A 26,299-nucleotide genomic window follows, 5' to 3' on the forward strand; every position below is an offset into this window, starting at 1 on the left:
TTTTTGTACCCCGGCTAATCAAAATTAGCCGAACCATTTATATTTTCATATATTTTTAGTTTTTATACCTCTGTTTTAGGTATTTCATGTTTTATAGTACCATTTTTATATATATACCTCACCGTATTATGTATGTGTATCTATATTTTATGTATTATATATATAGGGGATGGTTCAAGAGAGAAATGATATTATTGTAAAAATGTAAGAAATGAATATGGACCACTAGTTTTGTTTTAAGTGCTAAATGCTTAAAGCTAAATAAAGAAAACATTAATTATTCTATTTCTTCAATTAATATAACTAATAAACCATAATACTTATCTATTTAATTAATATAACTAATTAAATTATTATAATTAGAAAATATTAAGAACTAATTTATTTTTATAACTTACTTTTTGTTTATTGAATTTTTATCCTACACAAGTATAATTTATTCATATATTATAATTTCTTTCTATCTAAAACTAATTTCTTCCAGCTCAATATATTAATATCCATCAACACATACTTACATTATGATTAATAATACCAAAAAAACTATTTTACATGTATTTGCATTAGATATCAACAAAAAACATACAACCTACACAAAAACGGATAATCTACACTTTGTTCTAAGAATAAGAATAAGACAACATATAACCTACACACGAAAAACATTTAACCTACACACAAAATTCATCATCAATAAAATATGCACGCACACGAAAACATTTAACCTACGCACAAAAAACATATAACATACACACGAAAATTTTATCTTACGCAAATACAATTTATTCATACATTAATTTCTTTTCAAAACTAATTTCTTCAAACTCAACATATCAATATCCATCAACAAGTAGTTACATTGTGATGAATAATACAAAAAACTATCTTACACATGTTTGTATTAAATGTCAATAAAAAATATACAACTACACAAAAACATATAACCTACACTTGTTCTAAGAATAAGAAAACATATAGCTTACATACGAAAAATATATGACCTACGCTATGTGTAGGGTATGTGTATCTTTGTGTAGTTTATATAATTGTTGATGTCGAATTACATATGTAAGTTATATGCGTTTTGTATGTTGTACGTTTTTATCGCTCAAAACAAGTGTAAGTTATATAACTCTGTGTAGGTTGTACATTTATTGTTTACATTTAATGGACACATTTGTATGATATTTTTTTATTATTATTTATGACAATAATTTTTATAGCCATACCGATTGAAAAAAAATATATTATGTTTTGATATTAAGTGTTAAAAAACATGCTAATAAATGAGTGGAAATTATTTTTTTAATATAAAGAATAGTATTATATGAATAAATTGTATTTATGTTGAATAAAATGAAGAATGTGTAAATAAAAAATAAAACTAAAATAGTGTTTTTATCTTTTTAATTATTATAGTTAAATTAGTTAGATATATTAATTAAAGAGAGATTTATTATGGTTATATTAGTTGTATTAATTGTAGAGAGAGATTGCATTTATTGTTGCATTTACATCTTTTTTATTTATTTTTAAATATTTAAAGCCTAAAATAAAATTAGTGGCTCATATTCATTTCTCTTATTTCTTGCAATAATTTGATTTCTTTCTTGAACTTAAACATATATATATATATATATATATATACAGATTTGCTTGATTTTTAAATGGAGGCTTCTCATGCATTTGACCCGAATTTATGGGTATGGGTCTTACCAAACCCAGATATTCCTTAAACGAGTTATAACATCTCATTAAATTAAAAATTATTCTCACCAAATTATTGATGTAAAAATCCTATAAAATAGGATATACTAAAAATTAATATCTTATTTATTTTAAAAAAGATATATATATATATATATTATTTAAATTAAAAAACCAATTTGATAGTAAAAAAAATAAACGGGTCTTGGGTCTCATCAGACCATAAGTATATTATTAACTTTAATAAATATTATTTATAATTAAAAAACATTGGGTCTCATCAAGCCATAAGTATATTATTAAATTTCATATACTAAAAAAGTATAAATGCAAAAAATAAATAAGTATTAGAACAAATAATATAAAACAACCCCGTGATACGGGGGATAAAAACAAGAATATATAAATATATATAATAAATTAGAAGTTTGGCGACGTTGGACAACGATTGGGCCACTTGGCATACTCTGGTTGGGCTACATAATTTTTATTGTTTTTCTTTTGTTTTATATTGAGAATTAAATGGTTATTCGCGTCCTCTCACCATATGAGACCGACTACGCTCGGGTTTTACCGGCATGTATGTTTTAGTTCTGATACCGTAATGAATGTGACAAAAACCGACCGAATTTGTGTCAACTCACAGCCATAACGCCCACGACCGACAAATCTTGGGTTTTACCAACGTATGGGTTTTATTAATTCACCACCCCAGCGCCCGACGATAATTGTCAGGTTTTACCAACGTCCGGGTTTTACCAACCGAATAAACGTCATTTTAAATATTGTATTTGTTTATTAATTTGAAGAACTTTTTTCTTAGGTTTTAACACTTAGTTTTTTCTAACATTGCTTATACCGTAGCGAACGTAATTGATATTGGCCGAATTCGCGTCGCCTTGCTATCGTAATGCGACTGGTTCATCAACTGCGTTGGGCACGAAAACTAATTTATACATCAGTAAAATTTTTAACCGAAATTTGATTTTAGTTATTAACCGAAATAAACCCAAAATGAACTGAAAACCTAAAAACTTACCAAATAAAACAAACTAATTAACCGAAAACCGATTATATTAACGGTTAATTTGGAAGTAATAAATAGAAATGTGAAAAATAAAAGGAAAAACCTGAAATGAAATAGAAGCAGTTGCTTGCAAAGATGCAATGGATACACGTCCACCGTCACTCACCGCCAACACACTAATTCATTTTCTTCACTAATTAATATCTTCCAATTTCATAATAATAATTTTTAACAATTACACCACGATGCGGTCGTTATTACGATTCAAACAACTCCTTCAATTTACAGCCACTGATCACACCAAATTAGGTTTCGGTGTTAGGAGGAGTATTGTCACAACCTGTAGAGCGGTGCTTTTGCCGCGGTTTGGTGGCGCTGATGTGTTGGAAATGCGAGACGATGTGCGTGTTCCTGATCTCAGGCCCAATGAGGTGCTCGTTAGAGCTCGTGCCGTTTCGGTTAATCCTCTCGATACTAGGGTGAGTGTTCTGGCGCATCCGGTTACGTTTCGGTTTCGGTTTGTTAGGAACTGAATTTAGTTAGATAGAATTGGCTTTTAAATGTCATTTGTGCCTTAATTTATAGTAGTTTCCAACATGCATACGAATTAATATGAATTATGATTATTATATTGTGAAGAAATTAGGTATATACATGCTCAGATTAGTCCATTTGATGCAGGATTCTAGTCCTCTTCACAGACTTTGCGCAAGCGTATACTAGTAGAAGGTTTATATAACGTTATGGAACATTTTGCTTTTGTGCTGTAATTTATAGAATGTAGTTCATGGTGTGAATAGCCCTGTTTGGATTCACTTCTGTTGAGTATTTGTATTTGTATATGGTATCAGCGGTGACTGTTTTTAAGCTATATGTGTTTCATTTTTTCAGATACGAGCAGGTTCTGGTCTTCTCTATTCGAGTCACTTCCTTTAATTTTCGGTTTTGTTTAATTATCTGTTTATCGGAAATTGAATTCACTCATTCTGTACAAAAGAATCAGATTTTAGATGACATTTGTGTGATAATTCATAGAACTACGAGCATGCATACGGATTGCTGTGAATTTCGATTGATTTCGTATGTGAAATTAGGTATTCTACTCTGGATAATTGTACAAAATAGAGGTTTCTCTGAAGAGAGTTTTACTAGGTTAGTAATGCTGCTTATTAGATCATGAAATTTAGTAATAGTGTAGGGACTGGTATTGTAATATTATACTCTACATTAGCACATAATTGTGATTTGTAACACTAATCCTTACATCATCACTACAATCTAATTACAATTTACTCTGCTCAACTTAGAAATTGCTTAATTACTACATTTTACATGTTCTGTTTAATCTTTTGTCTCAGAATCCAATTCCTCTTCACAGAGTTTGAGTAACCATATAGTCGTAGAAGGTTTGTATAACTTTATGAAGTGTTTTGGTCCTGTACTATAACTAGAGAATGCAGTTCTTGGTGTAAATTATATCTGTTTATGTTAATTCTGTTATGTCTTTGACTTCATTTCTGTTGAGTATTTGCATTTGTATATGGTATTTTTTAAGCTATACATTTTTCAACATTTTTTTCAGATGCGAGCAGGCTATGGTCGATCTCTCTTTGGGTCACTTCTTCCGTTAATTTTGGGGCGTGATGTTAGTGGTGAAGTTGCAGCAGTTGGTGCCTCTGTGCAGACTTTTAAGATTGGACAGGAAGTTTTTGGTGCTCTTCATCCAACGGCTGTGAGAGGTACTTATGCTGATTATGCTATACTTGCAGAAGATCAGCTTACGCAAAAGCCAACAAACATCTCACATGTGGTATGTGCTGTTGTTTTGGACATCATTATATGTATAAAAGTACATATAATTACGTGTAACTTTCTTGATACTGCAGGAAGCAAGTGCAATTCCTTTTGCAGCACTAACAGCATGGCGCGCTCTTAAGTCAACCGCCAGGATAACTAAGGGGTATGTTTATGACACTCATTTAGTTTCAAATAAATAATACTTATATAAATACTTGTTTCAAGTTGCATTTTCTATTCAAAATATAATTTCTGTTTTATATTTACAATGTCAACAGGCAGAGGGTGTTAGTGGTGGGTGGAGGTGGAGCTGTAGGTTACTCTGCGGTTCAGCTAGCGGTTGCAGCTGGCTGTGTGGTTTCAGCTACATGTGAAAAGGAAAGCATAGACCGCCTTTTGGCAGCTGGTGCTGAACAGGCACTTGACTACACTTCTGAGGTATAAAATTGCATATTATGGTGGCTGTTTGGATGTGTGTCATAAAATTGATTATTTATTTGTCTATTATGTACAGGATCTTGAAGTAACCTTGAAAGGGCAATATAATGCTGTGTTAGACACGATTGGTATACAACAGACGGAACGAATGGGAATTAATTTATTGAAAAGAGGTGGTCATTATATGACCCTGCAGGTACCATACACCAGATCCTTAAAACTCTTTTGATTATTGGATTTTAGGATTATGTTTATATTTTCTGACATGTGCTCATTTCTTGATTTAGGGTGAGTCAGCGTCTTTAGCTGATAGGTACGGACTAGCTATTGGCCTTCCAACCGCCACAGCTGTTTTATTGAAGAAACAGTTGCAATATAGATCATCTCATGGAATAGGTAAATCTCATGGTGATAATATAGTTAATGATTATTTCACATCACATAATCACTTTGAAAACACAATGTCAAACACCCCCGAAAGCTTATTATTATAATATATATATATATATATGTATATATTTTTTGCAGAGTATTGGTGGACTTACATGAGGACGGATGCTGAAGGTTTAGCTGAGATTCACAGGCTGATCGAGGCTGGAAAGCTGAAAGTACCTGTTCAAAAGACATTCCCGATAACACAAGTTTGTGAGGCACACGATGCCAAAGATAAGAGGATAATTCCCGGTAAAGTTGTTCTTGAGTTTGATTGATATACTCACGTTATCGAACAATTTGTTATTTCGGTAATCAGATGCAAAGATGTTTTTGTTCTCTTATTTTTTATGTTTTTTTTTCTAAATTAATGCAATAATACAAGCCTTTTGTTGTAAGAAACCTAGGGTTTGTACTTGTCTTAAGATATACATAGATATTTAAATGTATGATGCTACATGGAGGCATATAGGTGGTCAATAGGTTTTTTATGAAAATCACCTAATTAGCCATTTACCCAGATGTGTTATACGTGTATATGTTAGTAAAATCAGCTAAAATGTTGTCAGTTCCACTTACGATACCAAAAATGCGGACGATTGTGAGTCCTATTTGTGTATGTATTGAATTTTGTCAGCTAAGTACCACGTAAAGGACGCTTGATTATGATACACGGATGAAAAGTTCGATAAGTGAGTGTCGTCCGCATAGCATTTAAGTCGGCAATGATAGAATTAAAGTATGTTAGGAGAGTCAAAGTAGATGCATACTTGTGGGCTCGTGTGTCACATGGCTATAGACATACTTATTACTTGTAAAGTACAATATACTGGGTTAAATGGCCATTTTGACAGTTTCTCGTAGCCTTTTGTTTTGTTAAGTTTCTTGTTTACATATGGATTTGTATAGCCCTGCTTGTGGTGCGCACATATGATGTATATATGTGTGAACCCTCGGGTGGGCAAAAGTGAAATTGCACTAATTTTGACGTTATTTTACTAATCTCGTGAAAATAACGTTAAAAGTGACGGACGGTTAATCAGGCATCATGTAGTGGCGTTGATAGCCGAAAGACAAGGGTACATGCACCGATCAGCCGGTGTCCCGATGATTGAGTGCTATGTGCCTTATGTCCAAGGCTTGATGCAAAACTACTATCGAGCCGGGGGTCTCATCGGAAGCAGCCTCTCTATCCTTATGGGGTAGAGGTAAGGCTGTCTACATCTTACCTTCCTCAGACCCTACCATAGCTTTGCTATTGGTGGGATATACTGAGTACGATGATGATGATGATGATATGGATTTGTACATCTCACAATCTGGAGAAAAAGAACATAAAAAAATGTATACTTTGGTTTCAGTCATCAATGAATTCAACATAAGTTATTATGAATGTACCATCAATCTACTTATTTTTCCTTTATTGATTAACCATGTTTGACGCGCGACTTTCTACTGTCGACCCACTCAACTCGCTAGCACGTATATAATGTTGGTGCTGAAGATGCAGGTGTGAAGAGCGTGGAGGTAAGACCATAAGCAACGCCCATCCTTGAAAATATGCCCGCTTATGTTGGCTTTTGTGCCTTAGTTTTAAAGTTTTAGAAAGGTGATACGCAAACCCAATCTTGTTCTAGTCAAGATCGTCCACTAGGAGTTTTGTTGCAAAGTTACAAAATGGTGAAACTATACGAACTATAGACTAAAGTTCCGAACTTTATACCTTGGTCTTGGTTGATTTTGTGGATGATGTATGTAAACTTGAGCGAATCCACAAAACCTTTTTATATAACAAATCATCTATATGGATGATTTGTTATATAAAAATACTTTAAATCATTAATATGTATTTGGTTTGTTTAAATCATGTTGGATACCAATGTTCATCTCATGTGACATATGTTTTACTTGCATAGATTTTGAGACCAAAAGTATGAGAAGTATTTGAAATTTTCGGTTGCTACAAAGTATAAAGGCTTACTCGAAAACAAGTGCCTTATGGATATGCTAATATTACTAGAGATGTTTATAATAGCTGTCAATCATTCGATTAGTCATGTGACGACTTGGATTCTATATGTTACTTGTCCCCATTCCAAGACTGCCCCCATGTGACTTGCATCCATAGCTTTTGCCCTTTGTTTACTCATCTAACAACGACAATGCCACTTATAATATCACTTTCATATTCCCTTTTTCTCCCTCTTTTAAAAAGATCCTCTCTTTTTAACCCTTGCATTGTAACATCCCGAAATTTCTAAAGTAATATTTAATATATTATTTTGTCGGGTGAAATAAACGAGTTAGTGGAACGATAATAATAATAGCTAAATATGAAGACTTAGTAGGATAAATAGATGGGATTAGATATGGACCAAAAGAAAATATGGGCCTTCGGTCCATGGGCTTAAGAGAGTATAAATACCCCCTTAAACCCCAATCCTTTCCATTCCATCCATTTATCCATCCTAATCTCTACACACTCAAAAACACACACAACCCGAACCAAGATCCAAAGGCGAGGACCCGAGCTTGTTGGTGATCGTCGTGACGAACCAAAGCAACAAGACCAGCTCGTGTTCGTAGTTCGACTCATTTACGGTACATTTATATCGAGAACTTGTTCGTTTAGGTTTGGATTAGTATAGAAATGATAGATCTGTGTTTGTATGGTAAAAACGAATCCAACAAAGCTAAACTTACTGAAAATGGTTATGATTTGATGGGTTAATCGATTGATAAAAAGAACCCGTAACCAATATGCCTAAATCGCACCCTTTAAACATCGATGTTAGGTCGATTTGATGGTTGGGGTTTGTAGACGCTGGTCAGACGTTTCCGTTGATACCTAAATCGAGTTATTTGGTTAAGAAACGAAGATGATTAAGGGATTTAAAGATGAACAGTACCTGCAGCTGGACAACTTCGCCTGCAAGCTAAGTTCGCCTGATGAACTTCGCCTGCAAAGCTAAGTTCGCCTGATGACAACTTCGCTGCAAAGCTAAGTTCGCCTGATGGCAACTTCGCCTAGAGCTAAGTTCGCCTGATGACAACTTCGCCTAAAGCTAAGTTCGCCTAAGGTTTAACTTCGCCTAAAGCTAAGTTCGCCTAAGGTTTAACTTCGCCTAAAGCTAAGTTCGCTTAAGGTTTAACTTCGCCTAAAGCTAAGTTCGCCTAAGGTTTAACTTCGCCTAAAGTCAAGTTCGATTAGAAAATAAATTAAAAACCCAATGGACCCTGCTAGGGGCTGCCCCTTGGACCCAGCTCGACCCCAGCCAGGGGCTCTGCCCCTTGGACCCTGCTAGGGGCTGCCGCCCCTAGACCCCGCTGCCAGGGGCGCTGCCCCCGGACCCCCGTTCGTTGTGGGTAGTAGTTAAGATTAGAAAGATGATATGAGTAGTGATAGTTAATTGATACGTATACTTGTTATACGGTCAGCCGTGCACAACTGAAGAAAGGGATTACGATTAACGGTGAACGTAACCGTGTTCAGGTGAGTTTCTAGCCCCATTCCTTGTTATGTTTTCGGGGCTGTGTGCATACTCGATGTGTTGTTAATACATTTATCCTAAGTGATAAGTGTATGCCATATGTGATATATGTGATAGGTATGAATGATTGCTTGTCGGTACGCGAACGATCTTCGGATATTGCGCGTACTGTCAGGTTATAAATGAAGGTACGAATATTATATATGGAAGATGTATGAACATTACAAATGAACACTTGTCGGGATGTGAACGATCTTCGGATATTGCACGCACCGCCAAGGATAGTGATTGCCAAGTGGTTATTAGGGTGTATGAATGCTATGATATGACTTGTTTATTATGTAAATGATATGAAGCGTGTTGTAGACAAGTAGAGGTAGAGCGTGTTAGAAGTGGCATGAGTGTAGTAAGAGTGTTAGTGGTATGACGATAGTACGTGGTAGGGTAAGCCTATACGTGACTACGTCATTAAAGTGGCAAAGTGGCAAAGTGGCATAACGTTGTACGTTATTAAAGTGGCAAAGTGGCATAACGTTATACGTTATTAAAGTGGCAAAGTGGCAAGGTGGTAGGTGTAGATAAGAGGCTAAATGGTAAGGTAAGCAGGTTAATAGTGGACCACGTGTCTTCGGATACGTATATGATGCATGTAGTGGTTGTATGATAAATTGCTTGATTAACTAGAACTCACTCAGCGTAGCTGACTTTTAGTATGCACGCAGGTGAGTAGAATGAGACAGCTAGCTTGAGCGAGCACATGGTGGGCGAATAGGAAACTGGCATCTGAAGACTCAAGATGTTTTAATGTAATTGACGTTTATTTTGAAAGACAAGAATATTTAATTAAGGCAAGTTTTGGATTGCTGTAACGTTTCATGAAAGTTTTTATATTCCGCGAAAGTTTTAATGAACTCTGATTTGTAAGAACTGCGTTTATGAGTAAATCCGACGCTAAAGTAAGACTACCGGGTTCGGGGCCTTACATGCATTCTTTATAAACTTATTTGTATTTGTATGTAACAATAATATAAAAGCGAAAAAAGGTGCATGCAACTCATGACATGACTTAAATTAGTCTTTATGTTGGTTATTATGGAGAGGCTTTAAAGTACAAATTAAAGTGTTATGTCACGTTAAAGCTCCTTCCATTTAATACCGTGTCATGGTTTAAAGTCCCGCCCGTTTAGCATTTGGACCCCACCATGTGTTGAAGCTTTTCCTTTAACGCCCGTTAATGTGTTGAAGTCCCTCCCTTATGTCTCGGCTTGGTGTTGTCATTTAAAGCCATGTCACATCAGCTTTTGAAGCCCCTTCTGCATCCCACAACTAGGGGTGTTTTCCGGGTTCATTTTTCGGGTTTGGGTTCTTCGGGTTTCAAAGTTTTAAATCTTGATCCGAAACCCAACCCAAATCTCTCACGGGCTTTTCGGGTTCGGGTTTTTTCGGGTTGGATTAATCAGGTTTCAAGTATCCTAGAAAAAAAAACATACAAAACCAATTTTTTTTTCCTAAAAACTACAATGCTAAAATTAAAACAATATATTCTTCTTTGTTTATAACACAAATAATCAAATAATAAACTAACATAACTTGATAAAACAATTCAATCCGACGTGATTTGGTTGTTCGATTATGGTTGCTATTAGTAATAAACGAAAACCATAAATTAATAATAAGAAATCGTTCCATAATAGTTAGAATGACAACAGTCGATTATAGATTCTGATAACTTTAGTGGCTAAGATTTAGCCTATACATAAAAATATATTTAATTTCAAAACTAAAAGTTTGTTCGGGTTTTTCGGGTTGACTCAAATCTTATAAATCAAACCGAAAAACCAACCCGAATTACTTCGGTTCGGGTTCGGGTTAGTCTTTTCTCGGGTTCGGGTTCGGGTTCGGGTTCTTCGAGTCGGGTTTGTTCGGGTTCGGATACGTGTTTTTTCGGGTTGGGTTTCGGGTTCGGATACGTGTTAACAAAAATGTATAAAGTATAATATTACTAATGTCACATACTCACATGATTAACAACTTACCAAACAATTGATAAAACTTATTCACTTGTCCTTTTCTATGATTAACCCAATATTAACCCATGTTACCCCTTGACAATTATTTTGTCCGACGTGGATATTATATAAAAAAAAAGCCAGCTGGCATAACAAACCTCCAAGGGCAATAACGTAATTTCACACTGCCAAAATCACAACCTCCCAATACCAATACTCATGTTTCCCATTAACACCCACACTACTCTCTGCAACCAACCCATTCCTCCACCCCCCCCAATGACCACCAGCTAATCACCACCACAACCACCATATTCCACTCAATGAAGATCACATCTAAGTCAATCTTGAGCCCAGGTAGAGGTGGTTTCCGGGACCCACCAACCTCTCTGTCAACCTCACTCAGCCGGAGGCTCAAAAACAGTGGCAGCATCAAAGGCGGCGCGTCGCCGGCGATGTTCCCAACCGCCACCAAGAAAAGAGGAGCCTTTGAGAACAACCCAGAACCATCTTCACCTAAAGTCACCTGCATTGGTCAAGTCAGAGTCAGAGGCAAGAAGAAGAAACAACCCAAAAAGCTTCCAACTTTATCAAGAACATCAACAACACATACATCCAGCAATGTTAGTTTCATAACACAAGACCATCATACCCTTCATGGGTTTTGTTCCAAAACTCAAAATGTTAAAGAAAGTTTGAATCTTGGGTCAAAGGGTGGTCAGAATTACAGTCAAAGTCAAAGTCAAGATCAAGATTGTTTGCATTCGCAGAGTAGTTGGGTTCATTTTCCAGTGACTGTTTGTGAGGCTTTGAGAGCATTTGGATCTGAGTTCAGTTGTTTGATTCCTTGCCGGACTGGTAAAGAAGAGAAAACTGTGGTGAGTAATGAATCTAATGATGGTGACAGGCAAGGTGGTGGTTCTTGTGGGAAGTTGTTTACAAGGTGGTTAGTGGCAGTGCAGGATGGAGAAGGTGGTGGTGAGAGAGATATTGAGTTGGTTGTGGGAGATGAAGAAGATGAAGATTATTATGAAGATGAGAGTGTGGTTAGGAAAACAAGGAGACATGTGTTTGAAGATTTGGAGATTATTAATGGGAGGATTGAAGGGCATGTTGATGAAGGTAGAGTGAGTATTTGTGTCCCACCAAAGAATGCTTTGTTGTTGATGAGGTGTAGATCTGACCCTGTGAAAAGTGAAGGTTTGTGTAGTAGATCTTGGGTACCAAGTGGTGGAGGAAATGAGGAAGATGATGAAGAGTTTGTTGATTGCGAAAGTCGAATTGGAAAGGAGTTGGAGGAGTGTGAAGCTACTGGTGAAGTTGAGCAACAGCAAGTTTTGGATGAAGATCAAGAAAATGTACAAGATGAAGTCTTTGATAATATGCAACAAGATGAAGCTAATAAAGATCAAGTCTTGGATAATGTTCAACTACTTGAGGCTAATAAAGATCAAGTCTTTGATAATGTGCAACTAGATGAGGCTAATAAAGTTCAAGTCTTTGATAATGTAACACAAAATGAGGCTAATAAAGTTTTAGTTTTTGATAATGTGCCACAAGATGAGGCTAATAATAAAGTTCTTGATAATGTGCCACAAGAAGAAGTTGATCAAGAACTTGATATTGTGCAACAAGATGAAGCTGGTCAAGATCAAGAACACGATAATGTGCAACAATATGACGTGGGTCAAGATCAAGAATTTAGTAATGTGCTAAAAGATGAAGTGCAAGAACATGATAGTGTGCAAAAATATGAAGTGAGTCAAGATCAAGAACACGAACAAATGGAAGTAGAAGAAGAAAGTTTCTATCTTGTATCATTATTTGAAGAAATTATGAATCAAGATTATGAAATTCAAGAACAGGATGAGGTTCATGAAGAAGATGAAGTTGCGAAAACTGTAGCATATGAGTCAACAATGGTGACCAATTTTGCTGAAACCCGTGAAGAACTGGTTAACGAGGCACAAGAACATAACACGGGAATTTTAGACAACGAAAATGAGGTTAAAGAGAAGAGTGGAAGTGAAGAAGTGTCGCCTGAGTGCTTGTTAATGATGATGCATGAGCCCAAGTTATCAATAAACATATCAAAGGAAACATGGGTTTGCAGTACAGACTTCATCAAACGCAAATCCAATAAGAGGAAGCCACCGCCACTACCACCTCCGATCAAATCTGTCGTTGAAGACGGGTTAAGCGTTGGTACTATTACTACTGCTAATGATGGATTTCCGACAGTGTTACCACAACCAGCACGATCGTCATGTTCATTACCGATGGCGCCATCAATGGCAACAGTGTTGGAGCAGAAGTTGGCGACTGCAGTGGGTTACGAACCGTTTGTGCTGACAAGATGCAAGTCAGAGCCAGTGAAGACGGCAGCGTCTAAGCTACTACTGCTACCGGAGAGTTGTGTTTTGGAAAACAGGAAGTTGGAAGGGCTGAGCCGGGTTACATTTGGGTTAGGATTTTGAGCTAGTGAGTGGTTTGCATGGCTTTGGTTGTACATTGTTTTCTGATTATTATTTAGTAGGCATTCTAGATGGTATGGCACAACTTGTATTTTTCCTTGTTTGCAGTGATTCTTAATGTTAGAGATTTTTGCATAATTGCATGGATGGTATGGATCAGTTTTGGGCTCAATTTCGGTTTCTCAGTTTTATGTATTGCTTTGGTTCGGTTTGTTTATGAATCGATTTTCAATTTTACATTTGAGCTTGATAAGTTTTGGCATATAGTAATGAATTTAAGCATTACACTTTTTCCTTAACAGAAGACAAAATGACAAAAGACGTCCTTTTTTGTTTAATCGTTTTCTCAGTGAACATCCTTTAGAAAAAGAAATAACAGAAAACATCTTTTACATTTAAAAACTCTATCACATTATGTCCTTTGACCCTAACCTAGTTAACTTTTTCCATTAAATATGGTCATGTGCCCTGCACATGGGGGTATTTTGGTCATTTTCTTATTGCAAATTAAAATAATATTAACTCTAAACCATTCACTGACCTAAAGATGATTAATTTTCAAGAGTAAAATGACCAAAATACCCTCATGTGTCTGCACATAACCAGATTTAACGAGAAAAGTTAATTGGGTTAGGATCAAAGGACATAATGTGATAGAGTTTCTAAATGTAAATGATGTTTTATGTCATTTCTTTTGCTAAAGGACGTCCACTGAAAAAACGATTAAACATAAAGAACGTCTTTTGCCATTTTGTCTTTCTATTAACCGCTTATGAATAGATTTGGGCATGAAATTAGACAAAAAATCCAATAGCATACAAATAATTTCGGTTCCTGTGTTCGGTGTGATTCAGTTTTGTTCAAGCTGCACACAACATACATAAGGACTTCTGTTTCAAAAACCTTTTAGCCACCTTTAACAAAACATTGTAAACAAAATTATGGTGTACAAGTAACCTACAAACATGATTCACAACAGAGAAACCTGGTTACTGTTGACTGCTATTTGAATCCTGATCCTCGTCATTGATGTTAATATCAGATCCACTGGAGTTGAGCTGTGTCGTGTCTTGTTTCTGGATATTGTCACTCGAAGAATCTCCTGCTATTGAGTTAAGAGCAAGCTGACCCGAGTAGAGTATCAACCCAACAGAATTGATGCCAAAAACGAATGTCGCAAGGTAGCATAAACCGTTTATAATAGTCCTGCATTTTAATCATCTTCGAGGTTAGTTCATGGGAATACATTACATAAAACTTCAGTAGGTGACAAAAAAAGATTTACAAGCGTACCTTATTGTTATCGTTATCTGTCTCACCTGCAAACACAAGATTTGTAAATATTTAGTTGTAATAAGTTGAGCAAGATCAGATTTTTTTTGTGTTATATAGTATCAAATACTCATTTATATGTGTTGTATACATATCTGACTCGAAGGAGACTTCATAGTAACACATGGTCACAGTTATAAAAACACCATTAACACGTTATCCAGACACCACCAACATCTCATACGGTCAGTATGACAGGAAGAAACGGGCCATATAGGTCGTGTAAGTGGCAAAACTACACGGCCCGTATGATGCTTTTTTACTGACAAAGAATTGACCAATGTGGCTGCTAACAAAGCCATACGAGGCAATTGCGAATGCGGAGCATTCAAATTTTTACAATTTGTTCTTACAAACCTTAAAACAATAAACAATTATAACACGATAAAGAATCGGCATACCGAGAAATTATCCGAAATGGTTTGACGGTTGAGGGAAGCTTCAATGGTGGTAGTAAACTTATACAGAATAAGCGCAATAACTCCGGCAGACAATCCTCCCAGCAACGCCTGAACCACCGATGGAGTCGCGTTCTCCTGGACCGGCGACAATGCCTTCAAACTCTCCAATGCCTCGTCTTTCAGAGACTTCTTAACTCCAGTAGACCTAAATTTCTATCAATCAAACAACCAATTCAATCATAACCCATCAAAAAAAAATACTTCAATTTAATCCAAGAGATTGAAATAAAGAAGATTAATAAACAACGGGTAAAGTTATCTTACAATAACGCATAATAGGTGCGCGAATCACGCTCAAGCCAAAAAAACAAAAAAACGCTCAATGTTAAAAATTAAAATCCAATATGCTCAAATCCAGATCAGTTTTCCATAAAAACGCACATAAATCCATAATACGCTCAGAAAACGTTTTTCGTAGGAACGGTCCAAAATTGATCGATTAAGTATCCAAATATCAAGGGGAGGCTCGGAGGGTGTGCGAGCCGCACCATCGGCCAGGGCACATAAGTTTTGGGGACACAAACTTTTTTATACATATTACATATATATGTTTTTTTATGTTAGCCCTGCTTGCGGTGCGCACATATGATGTATATATGTGTGAACCCTCGGGTGGGCAAAAGTGAAATTGCACTAATTTTGACGTTATTTTACTAATCTCGTGAAAATAACGTTAAAAGTGACGGACGGTTAATCAGGCATCATGTAGTGGCGTTGATAGCTGAAAGATAAGGGTACATGCACCGATCAGCCGGTGTCCCGATGATTGAGTGCTATGTGCCTTATGTCTAAGGCTTGATGCAAAACTACTATCGAGCCGGGGGTCTCACCGGAAGCAGCCTCTCTATCCCTATGGGGTAGAGGTAAGGCTGCCTACATCTTACCCTCCTCAGACCCTACCATAGCTTTGCTATTGGTGGGATATACTGAGTACGATGACGATGACGATGTTTTTTTATGTTAAAAATAAGGTTATTTGCAATGGTTTATGAGATAATTACATGCTTAGAATAGTTTCTGCTTATAATAAATCGGTCGATAAAAGTTTTATCCATGTACATTAGCGAATAAAAATTCGTTAGGCCAACGGGCCTTTTTATTTTGGCTCGGCCGAGGTATTTAAATTCTCGGAGACGGCCCTGCTGATATATGTTTTTTTGGTAAACCGATGATTAATTGGATCAATTTCATGAAAATGTGGTATTTTTGTACCTAATGTAGGTTAAGCAATAAACAATAATCGAACCAATTCAATCATAAACCAACAAACTAAAAAAACCCCATTTCAATTTAGACCGAAAAGATTGAAAATTTGAAATTAATAATAATAATAATAATAATGAATGGAACCAGTTGTTTGGCGCGCTTAGCACGGCGGCGGAGGGAGCGGAAGAGGAAGACGGAGATGGCGCCGGTGAGGAGGACGCTGGTGGCGATTTGGAGAGTGGTGGGGTCGTCATCGGTGGAGATGAAAGAAGGTGGTGAGAATGGGAGTTCCTCGGGACCACCTTCCGGTAAGGGTGAATCGGTAATTTGAGCTTGTAATAATGGTGGAAGATGTCTGGTTGGATATTGCTGTGAAAGAGTATAATAATAATAATAATAATAATAATAATAATAATAATAATAATAATAAGGTGGTGGTGGTGGTGGTGGTTTTGTTGATGCTCTTCTGATAGAATGGAAATGAGGGAGTAAAACGGAGGAAGAAGAAGAAGAGGATAAGAGGTGTGGTGGTGATTGCAACATTGGTGGTGGCTGATGGATGGTTGTGGTGGTGGTGGAGGATTGGAGGGTGATAACTGAATTTGGATAATAAAAGAATTGGATTTTCAAATATGAATATACTTCTTTTCTTTACAAAATAACAAAATAGATATATTTTAGGAGTCTTGGTTTCAATCAATTACAAATGAAATTAACGTGTTAAATTTGAGAATCAAGTAGAGTAAGTATGTAATTACTCTATGATAATTACTCTATGATGTAATTACATAATTACTCTACTTGTATATATAATTACTATACTTGATTTTCACGTTTAGCACACTAATTTAATTTGTACGTTAACTTTCCCCTTAGGGGTGTAATCTTGTTTTTATCAACGAGAGTTTGAGCTTGAGATCAGCTTGTTATGAGTTTGAGATATATATGTTTTTAGTTTTATATGTTTTGAAGAAAACCTTTAACAAGTTTAAGTTTGGCTTTAGCTCTTGTAGTACCTTAAACGGGTTAAAGTGCGGCTCGAGCTTAGTTTTGCAGAGTAAAATTAATACATTGAAGTCTAAAAGAGGGGGGAAAATTTAATACACAAGACTCGTTAAGTCTCGACGAGCTTTCATACAAGGCTTGAGCTCGTGCTCGATAACTAAACGAGCTTTATTTGAGGCTCGGGCTCAGCTTGTTTCTTGCTTTTTATTGATATAAGCTCGAGTAGCTCGTGAATGGCTCCACCCGTTTGCACCTCTAGCCGATTTAGCGAGTTCGAGCTCAGCTTGAACTTTAAACCAAGTTAAATTCGAGATCGAGTTTGGTTTGGCTTGTTTACAAAAGGAGTTAGCTTGTTAACAAACCGAGACGATTTTAAGCTGGGATTTTCCAAGCAAGCTTAAAAAACGAGCTATTTGGATAGTCCTACATGTTTGGGAAATATTAGGTGTAAGTTTCGTGAATGATTATGTAATACTTGATTCGACTTTGACAATGACACTGAATTAAGCATAAAGCCCTAAAATAATGTTAAATAAGAAACTTATAATAACTAAGAACGGATGTTTGTACTAGGATCTAATCACTCAAAACCCAAAAGAGTAATATAGGGCTTCTGACCGAATCAGAGGCACATTCGGCCATTAAGATGTGATTTTTTGATGAAACAAACACTTTTAAATCTGACCGAATCAAAATTAACCTCTTAATGGTCACATTTAGAAGTTTAGAACCAAACATATAGCCCCTTAATTGCTTAACAAATGCATTCCTGATAAATATCATGATTTGACTAGAATTCTTTACAATAGTTTTAACTAAAACGCAAACATGGAAATGTGTATCACATGACTTTTTTATATTCCCTTATTTATCCATAAATTAATGTAAAACTTTTTTCACATGATCAATTCAATTAATGTTATGAAAGACCAACATCATTCATTCATAACAAAATGTGTCTTGAAAAAAGTTTATTTAAAAAAAAAGCTGAGAATTTATGCTTTCTGCATTTTTTTTCTCATCCATCAAAATGAAGTATATTTCGTACGGCTAATCCCAACTGCAAATTAATTGTCTAACCGAATTAGTTAGGTTAACTAGCCAACATTGATTCCGACTTAACAAACTAATATAAACACGTGACGACTTCATTGCTTAAAGATATAAAGAGCCTTCAGTTAACAAAACCATGAGGTTATACACATTGTCTCAGTCAAGTCACTGCACATGAACGCGTACGACATCTACCTGCCTTATACCCAAATGTCACGTTGGTCCCCGTCAGTGTAACCAACGAGGCCTTAATATTTAAAAAACTTGAAAAAAAAACATATAAAATTTTTTGACTATTTGAGAAAATGAAATAAAGTTGTACAATATTCCAGGGACCATTTTTTTGTAATTCATTCATACATTATGATTTATGAATAGCAGAAGGGACAAAATGTATAGCCAGCCAATGTTGCAAGAATTAGAGATACAGTGAATCTAAACAAAGATTTTAACATGTTATTTCTGTCATGATCCAGATGTTTTATATTATCAATTTCCATTCGAACAAACTTACTATCATGAACACTCTTGGCGCACGTTAGATGCCACCGCTCTAGCCCAAAACTTGATATGCGCCTTCATGTCTTCTGATGAACTCTTATCTACCCATCCTCCGGGAATTGCAGGTGCACCACCACCATTTTTGTTCTTTCCATTATTCTTTCTGTTTTGGCGTTGTTTTCTCTCGATCTTTCTCACATCAATAATCTTTTCTTGATCAAATTCAAGTTTCCTTCGCGTGTTTTCGATCGCTAATGCCTGCAAACCGACTCAAATGATATAATTCTTGATATTCTATATGATCTTTGCAAAACTACTAAACTAGATATTAGATAAATGGATGTGTAAATGTGTACCTTAGATGTTTGTCGAGGTGGATTCGATGTATGTGAAGAGTTCATGGATGCCTGCCTTATCAATCTCCCTAAACTAAACTCACTTTCTTGATCTTCTTCATCTTCTTGATTGATCTCTCCTATAGAAGCTGACATGGATGGTGATCGGGCCAAATTCGGGTCGGGCTTTTTTGTGTGAAAAGATTGTGTTGGTGTCTTGGTTGGACTTGAAAGAGCAACGGGCGGTTGCTTTCTTGAAGAAAGACTTGAGCTTTTTGGCTCATTCTTGACGATGCCATCCTTTTTATCATTTCTCGCTAGAAAAGGTGTGTAATTTGGACTCGGGTCGGGATTTTTTGTTACAAAAGATTGTGTTTCCATTGAATTTGGCAAAGATGGTGTTCGGGTTAGACTCGTGGGAGTAACGGGCAGTTGCTTTCTAGAAGAAACGCTCGAGTCTTTTTGCTTATTTTTCGCTTTGTCATCTTGAGTTGAACACGAAGAAGGACAAGAACTAAAAGAAAGATCAGAATAAGATCTAGAAATAGTTTTTGTTTTTGTGTTAAGCAAGTTTCCGAAGAACCAACTATCTTCCAAAAGATCTCCAGCTTCTTCCATACCTTAAACACCGCACAAACTTGATGAGATCTTGATGATTTTATGGATGATGATCTTGAATGAAATTTATGTGATGATGCTGGAAAAAGGCTGTCAAATGAAGATGCTTATGATTGGATGTTGAAGTGGGATTTACTCATGTGGTTTTAAGATGGCTGCAAATATAAAAACATAAAAAAATGAACATATGAACAAAAGTGACATGATTTTGGTTTACATGACAATGTGCATGAATGTATGTATATATGGCAGTGAGATAGTTTATTAACTGATTGGAGGTTGGGAAGTGAATAAGAAAATGTCCATTGCCAGCAACTACCCATGTGCAGGTTCTTTGTTTATAGACTACTACAGTACACAAATCATATTAAAACAAAAGGCCTTTCCTCATTCTCATAATTTTATTTTCCAATGGCATTATTAAATGCTAGTATGGATACCTCAACATTTACATCCCTATAATCAGGACTCGTTCATTACATCTGGATTGATTTAAAAATACATACCCATACCGGTCTTCCTTCCACTCTGGTGTCAAACCCATAATCGTAATAATTCGTATCACAAAGTATACGCCAACTATTATGAAAGAATAGTGTGACATGAGAGATAGTTGTATATTATTGTGTGTATAATATGTTCACACAAAAGTTTAACAGGTAGAGTTTGATAGTACATATAATACCTTCTAGAGCTCTAGATTGTGATTAACAAACAAACGTAGCTAGTAATATCGCACTCAGAAAGTAGGGTCTAGTAAAGGTAAAACGAGAGGACGTCTTTCCTCTATCCATAAGATAAAGAGACTACTCCTAATGAGAAACTTAAAAACATCCTTTTCATAAAGTACATATAACAAAAACAAACAATACTACTGATAGTGATGAGCTACCTATAGCAAATAGTGATAAAACTTAAAATAGTAGTAGAAGAAAAAAGAAAAGAAAGTAACTGTTGCCTAGGAATCCTATCACACATCTGATTAACCTTGTTTTTAAGCGAAAAATATTTTAAAAAATAATAATAATAAAGGAAATATGCAGACATATCCATGTTTTGGGAGTTGGGACACCCTTAAGATTTTTAACATCTAGTTATATAGGTACAATGATAGAGGTTTCTTGGAACTTTCTTGCAACACTCCAAGATTGGCAATGTGACAAACATCAACTTCATGTTAGTATGCCTTCTAATCTTCTATAGTGCCACAAAAAGACCCAACAAAAGTACCCACAACCAAAACTTCATCACTACATTCTAAATTCTAAGCTTAATCACTTCAATAAAACAAGAAAAAAAAAACACCCCAAAAGATCAAGTCCATAATTGTACATCCAAACAGCTGTAGTCAAGATTCGTTATTCTCTGACAACAAATTATGCTGCGTTTCAACTCGAACCTTCATTTTCAGAATCCTCAGTGAAATCCTCTATGATATTAGGCTTGGAAGCTCGTTGGTTCATTGCTCGTGATTCCTCGATTTCAATGTGTAACAGCGCGTCACAGACCACTCGGTCTGCAATTATTATTTTAGGACACGCTGAAAAAAAAAATGAAAACATTAAGGAATTGAGCAACCGACAGCTAGATCATATTTATGAACAATCTTAAGCTTACCTGCCATTGGACATTTAGGTTGCCCATTCTTGGATCTTATGTACTGCAGGATAACCGATTTCTCATATATATGCTTGCAATCCATACTGTAAGAACATACAAAAACAAGATCAAATGATTGATACAATGCCATTCAAAATTTCATTTTATTTTATGCAAGTGATAGAGATCAAACCTGCGAACGGGTTCTGAGAGTTCAGTAACAGGTTTGCCACTTAAAGGACAAGTATTGTTTAAAAGGGTACTTTGTGTACTAGTCATTACAATATCTTCCTGTTCTTCACCAGGCATTGGTTGTCCAGAATTATGCACATTCTGTATAAAAAAAATATATTATCTCGATACATGAACTCAGTTGATTCACTCAGCAGGATGCAATGTAAAGGGTCCGATTACATGGATTAATAATAAGAATAATAATCATAATGCAGTGAACAAAATTACTTTTGATGTTTAAATGCTAAATATGATATAGAAACATACCCATATAGCTTCTTTGAATTGGCGTAACAATTGATTAACTTGAGGACCCAACGAACGGCGTTTTGTCTTTGCCATCTCATTATCTATCAGCTTCTTAAAATCACTAGGCTGCAATTTAAAGTAATCAACAAAAGTAGGGCTTACGGATTTAGTTATTTCATTTTCAAAAAAATAAAATAAAAATACCTGTTCACCAGGGCGATATGAGTTCCCAACGGAATCAATTGCAGTGGAAACATTAGCATATTCCTCATAAGTTTTCAGTAATTCAATAAACTCAGTTTCGAGCTCCTTCACCTGTAAGATTGCAAAATTAATAAAATTCAAACCAACTCTTTCAATCTTACGGATTTGGACTAGGGGTGAGCAATAACCGAACCGTTAACCGAAAGGCGAATTAACTGGAAGTCTGTTATCAGGTTCTTTTGTACTCTTGGTTAACCAAATTTAACCGAACCAAACCATTCATAGTTTCATGTATTTCTAGCTTTTAAACATCCATTTCACGTATTTCATGTACTTATACCTCCATTTCATGTATTTCTGAGCAAAAAATTTATCCCGAGTTTGGTTTTGTCCATTAACCGAAACCCGACAAACTAACCAAACAAATCGAACCGATTAACCAAAAAATGATTATTTAATAAAATAAATAAATTAACCGATGAGTTCGGTTTCATTTTCGACTAATAACCAAACTAAAAACTGACAAACTAACCTAATAAACCAAACCAATTAACCGTAAATCAATTGGTTAATAAAATAGATTAACCAATGACTTCAGTTTCAGCTAATAACTGAACCGAACCATGCACCCCTAAATTCTAAAGTGACAAATTAATATCCCAAAGGTGGTTTTGGTTATTAACCGAACCGAAAACCGACAAACTAACCGAATACACCGAACCTAAAACCGATTGGTTAATAAAACAGATTAACCAATTAACTTAGTTTTCGGTTTCAGCTAATAACCGAACCGAACCGTACGCACCCCTAAATTCTTAGGTGAGGAATTAATATTTTAAAAATGAAACCCTAGAAAATAACTGGCGTACCATTTGGCTTTTGTTTTGTTTCTCGAGACTAACCCCAATCTCCTTCATTTTAACCATAGCTTTTCGAATATCCTGCAAGTATAAGATGAATCAAACATCAATTGAATATTATTTCGATTAGTATTTAGTTAATTACAGCAAGTAGGGTTTGGTTATCGCCGGAAAGCGTAGCGGCGGCGTCTTTCATCTTCGCTGCGGCTCGAGGAGCTGACGTGGATGCCATCTCTGCCATTTGATTTACCGATCGTGGAACTAAACTGTGCAGCAGAGATATATCGGCAATGGCGGTAGTTTCTGGCGGGAAATCAAGTAGAAATAATCCGGTTTACAAACCGACCCGAATACGCATCAAAGGGGGTGTTTGGCCTAGCTTTTTAAGCAAAGCTTATAGCTTATTTAGCTTTTTTTTTATATAAAATAAGCTTAATTTGGTGTTTGGTTTAGCTTTTTTTGCTTAGGCTTATAAGCTTATTTGAATATGGTTTTTTAGCTTATTTGTTTAAGGGGGTTAAATTACCCATTTACCTTCAAATGGTGATGGATTAATAATATTGAAGCAACTTATTACTTTAACAAATTAAAAACTGATGGATTTAACAACTTATTAAGACATATAATCAACTTGTAGAATATAAGTTAATCCAAACACTTAAAAATAGCTTATCAAATAATAGAAAATAAGCTATAAGCTACTTTAAAATATAAGCATAAGCTAAAAAATAAAAGCTAGGCCAAACACCCCCAAAACCGAGTTGGATCTAACGGTTTATAAGCCGATCCAACTTGTAGGTTCGTATAGTGGTTTGACCTTTGAAAACGTAAACCGGTTTAAGACCAAACCCGATTTGCAAATTGGAATAAAACCGGTTTTTTTTTCTCCTACACAGTTTATAACTCGGACCGAATAAAAATTATTATATTAGAACAGTTTTTACGTCTAAACAGGTCTGGTTTGTAATCCGAGCAGATTTCGGCATTTTAAGTATTAACCAGTTTGTACACATCTACATCTGTTGTTAGGCAGGCCTGCTAAATCAGTTAAAAGTAATAAACTTTATAGCCTCATTTGAAGAAGTGATACTTCTTAGAACTACATTGTAACATTATCTCTACCGGCTTAAAGAGAAGATTTTATTGAAAGACAAACTCACGATTGACTAACGAGGAATGGACGTAAAATGAATTTGTTAGCATCCGCAAGAATCATTGTACATATAGTTTTTTTTTCTCTTCCCGTATCTTTTTACATACTTGCAAATCATACGTGTTATTATAAATTTAAAGAGGTTTGAAAGTAACTTATTCACCCTCTGTAGGTACTTACATAAACAACATGAAAATATGTTTGAAACAAAGTAAGAATCAACACAAGAATACGAAATTTGTACTAGATCGATAGATGTTAACTAAACCACCTTATAACCATTCATTTGTATCCGCCATGAGTGTATTTTCACTATTAACTTCCCGCGAATCAAGGTAGTTGTCACCTCAATAATCTTTTCACTAACAAGGTAGTGTGTTTCAATAATATGATACATATAGCAATCACCACTAGATCATCTCACTAAACATGCATTGCATGATAAGTGATCACTAATACAAATTCTTCTAATATTTACTAGGGATCACCGCTCTTTGTTATCACAAAAGCGAATGAATAAAGACGTTACACTAAATCACGCAAACACTTCTTTTCTTGATAATTGATTATCTCTATTAAACATATTTCATTAAGAAATAGTGTTTACATCGAAACACAAGGCATTACTTAGCAGCAATTAAGCAATAAGACCACTTTAATTGTACGACTTTTTAATTTGACATCATACATTAAACTAGACATATGAAGAGGTAGGTCCCAACAGAGCCCAGTTGGACCCGCAAGACTCACCTTAAACAGGGACGTCTGCGCAGAGACCAACTGGATCCGCAGAACCAACCATGCTCAGAGACGTGACGTCCTTACGCGCAGTACGCAAGCTGGTCCCGCAGGAAAAGCCTCCCAATAGTGAAGGACTCCGCCTGTCCCCGCAGCCTCGGATACAAGCCATTAGGGAAGGCCACCCGCGCAGCATGGCTACACGCACAAGGCACTTAGCTCTCGATCATTCAGTGTCACCTGAAGGAATGAGCAAAGCCGGGAGCAATCCCGCACAGAGGCGGGAGGGGGAATACTCCCGCCCAAATAAGCCAGTCTGTATACTGAAGGATCTTTTACTGTACCTGACGAGGTATGGGCGAAAGATCTGATCAGAGATACGACAGCTCACTGATACAGTATGGCGAGCAGCATGCTCCTGTACTGTATCACTATTAGCCGCTGCCTACTCACCAACTACTGTCATACCACGTGCGTAGCCGGCAGTTGGTGGAAAGGGAATAGTATACAGCAGGCCTGGTCACTATCAGCCGCTGCCTACCCACCAACTACCAGCAGGGCACGTGCGTAGGCTACTGTTGATGAACAGGAACACTGTTGCAGCCGGCCATACCTCCTTGGAAACCTACCTTCGGCTATAAATACCCCAAATGGTATGATCATCTGAACACATTATTACATTACATTATCTTATATCATCAGAATATACCTGATATCTGCTCTAGCAATCTCTTAATATACTTTTATATTTAAAGAGCAATCTAGTCTGATTCTCACGCCGGAGGGTGGTCACAAGGAGGAACCCCCCCCCCCCTTTTCAGTGACGAGCTCACGGTGTCTGTTTTGCAGGTTATCAGAAGAACCATCTTCCAAGGGTCTAACCCCTCGTGGGAAACATCTATCTAACCCCCAGGTTACCAGTAATCTGTCCGGGGTCCGGTTAGTGTTTCTTCATTGGCGCCATCCGTGCATAAAGCTAGAACTTTATTTTTCTCCAGTTTTTTCAAACTTCTACAAAGATGGTTAGAGAAATTCCGGTAACCACAACCCCAGCTACTGGGGAGAATACCGGCAACACAGTTTTTACGAACACTACCCCGGCTACCGAAGCCGGGGCAAGTGAAGTAAATTTTACGAACACTACCCCACTTACCAAAGCTGGGGCAAGTGCAGTAAATGATCGCCTACTGGGATCCACCGATACCCAGTTTGAGAAACGAAGACTCCCCCGCCAGACTCTCGATGAAGTTAAGGCATGGGCGGAGGCACGACAAAAGGAATTCCAGGCTGAGTTGGACGAACGCTTGCGTTCCGTGCAACAGGCCGACGAATTCGAATACTGGGAGGATGACTCGGAGGAATCCGACTCCGACGCG

At 36.3% G+C, this 26,299-nt stretch overlaps 5 protein-coding genes across 5 annotated transcripts; 2 read left to right on the top strand and 3 right to left on the bottom strand.

Annotated features, from left to right (window-relative positions):
* The first annotated feature begins 2,879 nt into the window (after positions 1–2,879).
* Positions 2,880–5,914, top strand: LOC143560306 (uncharacterized). The gene is made up of 7 exons (XM_077048635.1): positions 2,880–3,213; positions 4,317–4,544; positions 4,621–4,694; positions 4,810–4,969; positions 5,046–5,165; positions 5,257–5,365; positions 5,498–5,914. Exons 1-7 carry the CDS (start codon positions 2,980–2,982, stop codon positions 5,677–5,679), a joined length of 1,107 nt encoding a protein of 368 aa, XP_076904750.1. The 5' UTR covers positions 2,880–2,979; the 3' UTR covers positions 5,680–5,914.
* A 5,310-nt stretch (positions 5,915–11,224) lies between these two features.
* LOC143560294 (uncharacterized) lies at positions 11,225–13,378 on the top strand. Its single transcript, XM_077048622.1, has one exon. The coding sequence runs from the start codon at positions 11,225–11,227 to the stop codon at positions 13,376–13,378; it is 2,154 nt and encodes a 717-aa protein (XP_076904737.1).
* An 885-nt stretch (positions 13,379–14,263) lies between these two features.
* LOC143560295 (uncharacterized) lies at positions 14,264–16,917 on the bottom strand. Its single transcript, XM_077048623.1, has 4 exons — positions 16,519–16,917; positions 15,109–15,321; positions 14,669–14,694; positions 14,264–14,581 (listed from the first exon to the last, which is right to left on the bottom strand). Exons 1-4 carry the CDS (start codon positions 16,915–16,917, stop codon positions 14,365–14,367), a joined length of 855 nt encoding a protein of 284 aa, XP_076904738.1. The 3' UTR covers positions 14,264–14,364.
* Positions 16,918–18,827: 1,910 nt separating this feature from the next.
* LOC143560271 (uncharacterized) lies at positions 18,828–20,773 on the bottom strand. Its single transcript, XM_077048606.1, has 2 exons — positions 19,290–20,773; positions 18,828–19,191 (listed from the first exon to the last, which is right to left on the bottom strand). Exons 1-2 carry the CDS (start codon positions 19,884–19,886, stop codon positions 18,949–18,951), a joined length of 840 nt encoding a protein of 279 aa, XP_076904721.1. The 5' UTR covers positions 19,887–20,773; the 3' UTR covers positions 18,828–18,948.
* A 184-nt stretch (positions 20,774–20,957) lies between these two features.
* Positions 20,958–23,310, bottom strand: LOC143560272 (E3 SUMO-protein ligase MMS21-like). The gene is made up of 7 exons (XM_077048607.1): positions 23,178–23,310; positions 23,042–23,113; positions 22,173–22,283; positions 21,987–22,094; positions 21,679–21,818; positions 21,504–21,589; positions 20,958–21,426 (listed from the first exon to the last, which is right to left on the bottom strand). Exons 1-7 carry the CDS (start codon positions 23,271–23,273, stop codon positions 21,275–21,277), a joined length of 765 nt encoding a protein of 254 aa, XP_076904722.1. The 5' UTR covers positions 23,274–23,310; the 3' UTR covers positions 20,958–21,274.
* Positions 23,311–26,299: the final 2,989 nt, after the last annotated feature.

This window comes from Bidens hawaiensis, unplaced genomic scaffold (assembly GCF_021521415.1).
Source record: "Bidens hawaiensis isolate Kalapana, Puna unplaced genomic scaffold, B.hawaiensis_p1.1 tig00020322_1, whole genome shotgun sequence".
In the NCBI taxonomy this organism is placed as follows: domain Eukaryota; kingdom Viridiplantae; phylum Streptophyta; class Magnoliopsida; order Asterales; family Asteraceae; genus Bidens; species Bidens hawaiensis.

Coding starts and splice junctions, on each gene's coding strand:
- LOC143560306 (XM_077048635.1), top strand. CDS start 2,980: ATGCGGTCGTTATTACGATTCAAACAACTCCTTCAATTTACAGCCACT. Junction 4,545..4,620: donor CAACAAACATCTCACATGTG/GTATGTGCTGTT, acceptor TTGATACTGCAG/GAAGCAAGTGCAATTCCTTT. Junction 5,166..5,256: donor GTCATTATATGACCCTGCAG/GTACCATACACC, acceptor TTCTTGATTTAG/GGTGAGTCAGCGTCTTTAGC.
- LOC143560294 (XM_077048622.1), top strand. CDS start 11,225: ATGAAGATCACATCTAAGTCAATCTTGAGCCCAGGTAGAGGTGGTTTC.
- LOC143560271 (XM_077048606.1), bottom strand. CDS start 19,886: ATGGAAGAAGCTGGAGATCTTTTGGAAGATAGTTGGTTCTTCGGAAAC. Junction 19,192..19,289: donor CACCTCGACAAACATCTAAG/GTACACATTTAC, acceptor GTCGGTTTGCAG/GCATTAGCGATCGAAAACAC.
- LOC143560295 (XM_077048623.1), bottom strand. CDS start 16,917: ATGTTGCAATCACCACCACACCTCTTATCCTCTTCTTCTTCTTCCTCC. Junction 15,322..16,518: donor CTAAGCGCGCCAAACAACTG/GTTCCATTCATT, acceptor TTTGATTGATAG/AAATTTAGGTCTACTGGAGT. Junction 14,582..14,668: donor CAGATAACGATAACAATAAG/GTACGCTTGTAA, acceptor ATTAAAATGCAG/GACTATTATAAACGGTTTAT.
- LOC143560272 (XM_077048607.1), bottom strand. CDS start 23,273: ATGGCAGAGATGGCATCCACGTCAGCTCCTCGAGCCGCAGCGAAGATG. Junction 22,095..22,172: donor CATATCGCCCTGGTGAACAG/GTATTTTTATTT, acceptor TTTAAATTGCAG/CCTAGTGATTTTAAGAAGCT. Junction 21,590..21,678: donor CTCTCAGAACCCGTTCGCAG/GTTTGATCTCTA, acceptor ATGTTCTTACAG/TATGGATTGCAAGCATATAT.